Source organism: Mastomys coucha, unplaced genomic scaffold (genome assembly GCF_008632895.1).
Source record: "Mastomys coucha isolate ucsf_1 unplaced genomic scaffold, UCSF_Mcou_1 pScaffold15, whole genome shotgun sequence".
Classification (NCBI taxonomy): domain Eukaryota; kingdom Metazoa; phylum Chordata; class Mammalia; order Rodentia; family Muridae; genus Mastomys; species Mastomys coucha.
Genome location: NW_022196897.1, coordinates 150468210 through 150477013, shown reverse-complemented (window position 1 = coordinate 150477013; position 8804 = coordinate 150468210). Strand labels below are relative to the sequence as shown.

The 8804-nt window shown below is 48.3% G+C and overlaps 1 protein-coding gene across 2 annotated transcripts in view; it reads right to left on the bottom strand.

Annotated features, from left to right (window-relative positions):
- Positions 1-6: 6 nt before the first annotated feature.
- Positions 7-8804, bottom strand: part of Pigt (phosphatidylinositol glycan anchor biosynthesis class T) — a 9967-nt gene continuing 1169 nt past the window's right edge. The window contains exons 3-12 of one of the 2 annotated variants that reach the window (XM_031372710.1): positions 7659-7786; positions 7253-7353; positions 7018-7104; positions 6408-6495; positions 6205-6302; positions 5942-6107; positions 5131-5334; positions 1255-1420; positions 1074-1157; positions 7-579 (exon numbers count right to left, since the gene is read on the bottom strand). In XM_031372710.1, the coding sequence (XP_031228570.1) occupies positions 327-579; positions 1074-1157; positions 1255-1420; positions 5131-5334; positions 5942-6107; positions 6205-6302; positions 6408-6495; positions 7018-7104; positions 7253-7353; positions 7659-7786 (1375 nt within the window). In that variant the 3' untranslated portion in view covers positions 7-326. The remainder of the gene's footprint in view (positions 580-1073; positions 1158-1254; positions 1421-5130; positions 5335-5941; positions 6108-6204; positions 6303-6407; positions 6496-7017; positions 7105-7252; positions 7354-7658; positions 7787-8804) is intronic. The other variant, XM_031372711.1, reaches the window with a different exon arrangement.

The following is an 8804-nucleotide window of genomic DNA, read 5'->3' as shown; positions in this document are numbered from 1 at the left end:
CCCACACACACACATAGTACTACAGCTCTACTGCATCCATCACCTGGGCCATCAGCATGCCCTGTAATGATGGAAGCATCTCTAGGCTCTTCAGTATACAGCAGCATGAGCCCCTTCTAGGTAGAAGCCTGCCTGCCACAGATGAGGAGGGGAAGTGGGATTTGGCTCAGGTCTACCACACTGGAAACCATGCCTTGGCCCAGACCAGGTCCAGGGGGAGTTAGCCTTAAAAGCTAACTCTGGAGACAGCGGGGTGGCAGAAAAGCCCTGCCCTGCTCTCTTGGGCCGGGTGAGTGTGCAGCTGCCCTTGCTGAAGAAAGGGAGAATTAGAGAGGGGGTACACCGCGGGCGCGCCGAATGAGGTTAGCCAGCCGCTTGGCCAGACCGCCCGACTTGGGCTCTTCAATGTGGAAGGTTCGGGTGAGGAGATTGTAGAAGGAGCCATAGCACACGGCCACCACAGTGCATGTAAGGCAGATCACATTGTAGGGCATGCTGAAGTCCGGGGTGGGCAGGTTCACTAGCAAGGGCTCTGTGTAGAGTCGTACAAAGTAGCTGGAGCCATCAGACACCGGGAACCTAGGAATGGGAAGGAGTGCTGAAACAGGACTACTGCCCCTCCCTCCATCTCCCCACTCTCCCTACAGCTTGCGCTGCAGCTCCTAGTGCCTGACACCTAGTAAGGACACACCTCACTGAAGAACACATGCTCAGCTGATCTGATCAAAGGAGAGCATCAGCAAAGGGCCCTCCTTGTCTACTGCCGCAGTCTCAGGTAACCTACTGCATGCTGCCGCCACCTCCTCCACCACCATTGTTGTTGTTTAGGACAATCTGTCCATGGCTGTGAGCACAGGGGACAGGCCAGGTTGTGTGTCAGGTGCTCTCTGAAGTCCCTGACACTAGATAAGCCTTCCGCTGATACTGAGTTTGGTAACTACATGCAACTATTCTCACCTATTCATCTCAGCCTTTTATACATCTTTACAAATGTCATAGACCACTAGGATTTCAAGAGGGCTGGCTAAATTTCACATGATTGTGGAATAGCAGAAGGGTGTGGTCACACTTACAAGGTGTTGAAGAGAGGACTCCCTTCCCAGTCCACTGGCTTGGCTGCCACCACACTGGGCACAAGGGCGCTGAGGACAGATGGGCTGCAGAGAAGCAGACAGACAGGCATGTTCTTCACTAGCTCCTCCCACCAAAAGGTAAGAGGTAGAAGCAAGTGCAGTTTACTGGGGTAGATCCCACCTGACATAGAAGCCGTGGTTGGGGTCTGGTGTGTACTCTGTCCACTTGAGCAGGGCTCGTTCAAACTGGATGGAGACCTTGGTGACAGAGTTGGCTGGCAACTGAATGAGCATCTCCAGGAGGTGGGGCTGCTGCCTGTCCTGAGCAGGTTGGTAGTGGATGTAACCTGGATGGAGGCAAGAGCCATCTAGACTCTGTGTCTAAACTCAGACTGCCTATATCTCTCTACCGATCTGCCTTGGGGCAAAAAAGGCAGTCAAGCTAGGGAAACAAGTGGGTTCTCAACAACAGGAGAACAGGTTTCCTGTATCCCATGACACAGTCAACAGAGGCTGCCATGGATACTGAAGCCCACCCATCTTTAGTAGGTACACAGGGTTCTCCCTGCATATAAGCCTGCATATCAGAAGAGGGCACCAGATCTCATTACAGATGGTTGTGAGCCACCATGTGGTTGCCAGGAATTAAACTCAGAACCTCTGGAAGAGCAATCAATGCTCTCAACCTCTGAGCTATCTCTCCAGCCCCCATCCATCTTTACATCCCTAAAACTGTGGCATTTTGGCTGTTGAGATGGCTCATGGGTAAAGAGCCTGTTACCTATCCCGACATCTTTGCTTGTTTTAATCTTTGGAACCCACATGGTGAAGAGAATCAACTCCTACAAGCTCTCCTTTGACCCCTTGACACGTGCCTCAGAACAAACACCCCTCACATAAACAAACAAATGATAAAATAATGAAATTTAAACTGGGACAGCAGACATCACTGTCTGATATAATACAAGAAGTCTAGTCATTTGGGAATTCTTGCCAAAAATATAGGACATAAATCTAATCAGGTTTCTAAATCTAATACCAGCTCGCAAGAAATGCAGGGGTGAGTTACACATATTAAATAGCACCACAAGGACAAATCCAGAATGTCAAACACCCCTCATGCACATTATGTAACAGATGACCCAGTTTTAGCAAATAACACTTTTTTAAAAGTATGTATGAGAAAGCCATAAGAAAACCTGTTACTTTGTAAGTGAATTAAAAAATAAAATTAGGTCAGGAGATGGTAGGGTATGCCTTTAATCCCAGTACTTAGGAGGCATGCAGATCTTCAAGGCCAGCTTAGTCTAAATAGTAAATTCTAGGACAGCCAGGGCTACACAGAGACCCTGCCTCACAAACCAAAGCAAATAAATACATGGATGGATGGATGGAATCAACACCCCAAGCTGTGATCTGTTATAGATGAGTATTAACATTTACCAAGCATGAGGTTCTGGGTTCAATCTCAAGCACAATCATGTCTTTTAGTAGTTCTTTTTAAAATGATGCAATTTTTGTTTTATGTTTATGTATGTGGGTCTGTGAGTGGGCATGTACACCAGAGTGCAGTACCCAAAGAAGCCAGAAGAGGGCTTAGATCCCCTGGGGTTGGAGCTATGAGCTGCCTAATGTGGATGCTAGGAACAAAACTCAGGTCTTGTTCAAAGAGTAATGAGTGCTCTTAGCCTGTTCAGCCATATCTGCAGCCCCCACCAGCAGCACCATTATTTTTTTTAAATAGGGGAGAAAGAAGCTCAGTTGTAGAACACTTGGCTCACATGTACAAGGCCCTGGGCTCACCTGCAGCAATGCCAGGGGGTTGAGAAGGAAGCACAGGAAATGTAGCATGTGAGTAATAATAGAACTGAGTAAGCAGAACACAAGACCTGAAACTCCCTAAAAACAAGTCCATGTCATTCAAGATGGACTGCACTGGGGGTGTAAGCCACATATGCCCTTTCCTACCCTTCTTGCTTTTGGTCATAGTGTTCCATCACAGCAATAGAAAACCTGATTAGAACAGAAGTTAGTACCAGGAGTGGGGTAGTGCTCTGACCCACATGACCATATTTTAAAGAGGATTGTAGAAGGATTTTGGAACCTTGGGGTAGAAAAACCGTTGAGTGTTGAGAGCTTGGTGAGCTGTTCTGTAGGAGCTTGGAGGATACAAATGTTGGGAGCAGAACATATGGTGAAAGTCTGGCTTGGGAAGTTTCAAAGGGAAACAAAGATTCTACCAGGTCATCAGTGTGAAGAATTTGTGATGTCTGGCCAACCGGAGCACAAGAATTGGCTGTGGTTAACAAAAGACCAGAACCATTAAAGTAAAACCTATGCTTTGCTGGACAATAAATGATGGTCAGTTGGAGCTGAAGAACTAGCCGTGATTATGAAGAGACCAGCGTCATGAGATGAAATCTGGGAAGTATTTTCTGAGAGTTAGCACATAGAAGCTATGTTTCAGAGGTAGCCAAGGTTGTAGCAAGTGCTGGGCAACAAAATTTGATAGTATAAGAGTTAGTCACCTAGCTGGTGCTGGTTCTGAAGGTAGGAAGGTGTCATGAGAGTGCCTGAGGCTTGGCACTATGTGGCAGGGGTGGAATCTCTGAAGAAAGTTTAGAGAAGTCTATAGGTGAAAGTGTAGCCCAGTTACAGGAGATGACCCCAGCATTTTAGAGATGCCAGTACCATGGCATGACCACCAAGAACAGCAGCAGCAGTGGGGTAGAGTCGAGGGAGCCTAGAGGACAAGCTGTGTGTGCTGCAGAGGACAGAGTCAAAGAAGTAACCCACATAAGAAGGAGCCTACACAAGCCCGAGTGAGTGCCAGACACAGGAGCCTGAGCTGTTTATATTGTTGGATTTGGTTTTACTTCGTTCACATTCTGACTGTGCCTGGGTTCTTCCTCTTGGAAGTAAGAAAGTAATTATTTTTTATTTTATAGGAGTTGAAAGACTTGGACTTGTTTAGTTTTTTTTGACACAGGGTTTGTGTAGCCCTGGCTATCCTGGAACTCACTCTGTAGACCAGGCTAACCTCAAACTCTAAAGGCATGTGCCACCAGGCATGAGCCACCACAGGTTGGCGGACACTTTGAATTTTAAGACTTTGGGTATTTATTTTAAAGACATAGAATTTTCTCTCCCTCTCTCTTTCTTTTAATTTACTTTTTTTAAAAAAAAGATTTATTTATTTATTATATGTAAATACACTGTAGCTGTCTTCAGACACCCCAGAAGAGGGCATCATATATCATTACTGGTGGCTGTGAGCCACCATGTGGTTGCTGGGATTTGAACTCAGGACCTTCAGAAGAGCAGTCAGTGTTCTTAACCACTGAGCCATCTCTCCAGCCCTGTTTTGTTTTTCAAGATAGAGTTTCTCTGTGTAGTCTCGGCTGCCCTAGCTCTAGCACTGTAGGCTGGGCTGGCCTCAAGTTTACAGAGATCTGCTTGCTTATGCCACTCCAGTGCTTGCATTAAGGTGTGCCACCATTGCCCAACTAAGAGATGGAATTTTTAAACATTTGAATTTTTAAAGACTGTGGAATCTTTAAAATCTGGAATGCTGATATTAATGTGTGATCTGGGGGAAGAACGAGAAAGGAAAGTTTATGCTTAACAGTCATGTGTTTTCGTTAACAAGTCAACTTCTTCACTTTCCCAAGGAAGGGAAGAAACTATACACCCCACCTCCACCTCCCCCCACCTCTACCTCCCTCCCGCCTCCCACGACCTGTTTCTCCTGGGCTAATCCACTCTCTCTTAGAGTCTCTATCACGAAGCATAAGAATGTGCTCACAGGCTCAGGAGGAGACAGAGAGGACAGAGGAGTCAGCATGAGCACGTGTTCTAGCTGCGTCTGCTTTGTAAGTTACTCCTGAATCAGACACAGCCAAGCTCTCCGCTGCAGTCTTGGAACCTGTTCCTAACCCTCTATCCACCTGCACAGCCTTCAGGTTTACTGTGGGAACTATTGAGGAGTGAGTCTGGAGGACCTGAGAGAGGATGAGCTGGGGTGCACTGGGTGTGGGGGGCGGTGTTAGCTCCTCACTTGGTTTATTCTCCTTGCCCCTGGAGGTAATGGTGAGGGTGTGCACATACAGCCGCAGGTACCAGGGCACAGCATCCAGCAGCAGCACAGGGAAGGCGCGGTAAGGATGGGCGTTGTACAACAGAGTACTCAGCTCCCCCTTCTGCAGCCCATAGCCACTCACGTACCGCTGCGCATGTAGGACAGGCACGGGTAGGGCCTCTGCTAAGAGAAAACAGAACCAATACTGCATTGCTCCGAAAAGAGAGTCACTTCCCACCCCAGCTCCTGCGCCATGTTCAGAGTCCTAGACCGGGCAGTAGATGCAGAAAAGCTCTGCTATTAGCACTTGGAAGCCTGGGCTCTGAAATCATCCATCGTCCCTCACTCACAAAGACGATGACTGGTACCAGGGCTCATGTGTACAGCACTCTGTCCCCTTCCTGCCACACTCTAGGGTGCTTCTTCCTTTCCTTTGGTGACAGCTGTCAGACACCAAAGCTTCTCTTTTGCAACACAGGAGTGGTAAATAGGGCAGTATTAACTTCTGTCTGCAGCATGGCATAAGTCTAAAACTATTTGGCTAACTGAATCAACAAATGAACTCTATTTTACATTAATATTACATCCCATCCACTAGGGACCACTAGGTCCCTGTTTTGTTATAGACACTAATGCTTAGCAGAGCTAGGAACTTGTCTTGTCATTAAGCTTGGAAGATGTGGGTTTAGAACCAGGAAAATATTAAGGCAGGGAGTTGGGTCTGAACCCCTATGAACTTGAAGAAAAAAACATATCTAGTCTGCTGCAAACCCCACGCCCATCAACTCACCATTATCTGGGGGTCTCTTCCATTTGAGCTGGATGTTGAGGTTTCGGGAGTTATTAATCATGGCTGTGTCAAACAAGTCATAGACGGCATAGGTCTTCCTGGTGCCCAAAATGACATCCTGGTATGTGGAAGTCGGGGGAGGGCTCACCTCCAGTGTTTCATTATCCTAGCAACATAAGAGCAGCATTCAGAAGCAAGCTGAGGGGCAGGCTGATGTTGGGGAAGAAGGGTATGTGTATGTGTGTGGCTAGACACCTTGGTACCTGGCTGTAGCCTGTGATATCCACATAAACTAGGCTCTGAGACGCCAAGGGACAGGCCTCTGTCAGAGTCCGGGAGAACATGCGGAAGAGGGACCAGTCTGAGAAGAAAGAACAGGACTGAGCGAGGGCTAGGATACGTGGCTCCATGTAGACAGAGCAGGACTGCGACAGGGAGATAGAGATGAAGTGTCAGGATGGCTTACCTTTCTTCCCCTGTCCCGTGATGAAGGCGTCAAAGACAACCGAAAGGGTCTGCCTCAGCTCCCAGGAGATGCTGGTGCAATGCGCATTCTGTCATAGGGGCCGATGGTAGCAGTCAGGGACCAGACTCTCATCTAACATGCAGCTCCAAGGACAGGCTCAGACAGACCCTCCCACCTGTTTCTTCATATCTTCAGGTTGGCTGTCTTGCTAGGGAGCACTTGACCCTGAGCCAGATCCCATGTCAACAGCTCCATGGACATCAGTTTGATGAAGCATTAAAACCACCCTCGAAGTAGAATCTATTACACTCATGTGACAGATAAAAGAATGAAGTTCAGGGAAATGAAATGACTTCCTCAAGGTCATGCCAGCTGGCGAGTGACCGAGCCAGCAGCTGCATCCACACGCTGCTGTTCCTGACCCTGTGCTCCATGAGGAAGATTTACTGAATGCTCCCCAGGCGGCCACTCAATTACCCTGGTGCCCAGCCAATACCACACAGAGAGAGTATCGCTCCAGCCACTCGATACTCAGCTGGAGTAGGACAGATTTACTTGCACTGCCTCTCTGAGCCACGCTTAACACCTACCCTCATTCTCCATGACTTACTCTGCAGATAGGCCGGATATGCACTGCCTGGGAGTGGTAACTGGTGTGGAACAAGCGATCTGCTTTCAATAGCACTGAGAGACCGGCCTGGAGGAGATAGGAAGAGACACAGGGCCGATCAGTACCCCATTTGACATAGGGGCACAGATTCTCTTCAATGTACCCTGGCTGCCAGGCTGTGAGGGACATCTGCCAACTCCCTCCCTGTGGCGGGCCTCCACCCATCCACCCTCACCTTGGAACTACAGGGCAAGAGCTTCTTCCATGGTGTGAGGTTCTCCGTGCAGACAACCTCCCGAGGTAGCACAGCGTAGCGCAGGAAGTAGTGATCAGTGTCTGAGGGAGACAGAGGTCTATGAGGGGAATATCTGAGTCCTGTCCCTCAGAAGCCACACTCTAAAGATGTGGGTGACCTCACCCACCCACTACCGGACCAGTCTAGTACTCCTGCCAAGTGGTTCCGCCTCCAGGTGGGACTCCAGGGAATATGCAATGCAGAGACGGCAGCCTTAGGTAGCTACCTGGGACCTGCACACCTACCACCATTAGGATCTAGCCCAGCTGTGGAAGAGGAACCCGAGGGAAGGATGAAAATGTTAGGGTGGAGGGCACAAGGAAGAAAGGCCCCAGGGCTATCTCACCATTGGCCAGCCCCAGAGGTTTGAAGGAGGCGGTGGGAGTGACGGTATTGGTGGAGTCGATGAAGTTGAGGGATGCGCAGAAGATCCCTGAGAGGACATTACTGAGCTCCTTCCAAGACTTATCCACACTAAACAGAGACACAAACCTACTTACTGGCCTGTGGTTACAGCCTTGTAACTCCAAATCTTGTGTGGCCTCCTTAATAGACACAGCTGACTGCCAAGTCTGTGGTAGAATGAAGCTGCATCTCAACCATGAGACAAGCCACATGACGGGAGTCAAACCATCACGGCCCCTGCTCAGGGGTGCCCTTGCCTCATCTTAGCTCCTTAGCCCCTTCTCTGGGCATCTCAGCAGCACTGGAGGTCTTAGTCAAGTGTCCATCTTGCCTGGGAACACTCAGCTCATGGCTCTGCTGCCTTCAGAGTACCACTCCAGTCTTACCCCTTTTTCTGCTCTCCTCAAGCACGGTGTGCAGAGTTGTGTTTCTGAGTGTCCAGGACCCCACTCAAGCCCCTTTTAGGAGATGACAAGGTGGCAGTAGCGCATCGCCCTAAGCACCATGCTACATCTGGTGTATGTGATACCAACCCATATAGCACTCCATAAACTTTAAAATTATTTGTTGATATTTACATGTCATTTCTCATGCAAAAAGTCTGCTCTATCTCTCTTGGAAGTGTCAGTCTGAACTGTAATATGGTTACAATGCACAGGCACTGAGTGGTGACTATTTCAGACTGTCACAGACTCCTAGATCTACCACAAACCTTAACTCTTCCTATCAGGGCTCTAAACCCGGTAATGTTTGCATTCCTGATCCTTGCAGGGTAGTTAAGAGGCCAATGAGACACCCTTAAACTCTCATTCCAGAGTTTCACCAACGCTTTTACTTCCTTTGTCATTAGTATTTTGTGGCCTATGCTGAGATAAGTCTGCAATCTCTGCATGGAAAAATTCTACTCTAGGAACGCCCCAGCAGCTACCAGAAGATTTTCTGTAGTTCACAGGCAACGGCTAGAAACTTGATACTGCTTTAGAGTGAAACTCTTGTTTCATTTCACCAGGCCCACCCTGTAGCCCAATGCTATCTATCACACAAATGTTTTGTTAGGCATGGGTACTGTTTTTTTTTTTTTTTTTTT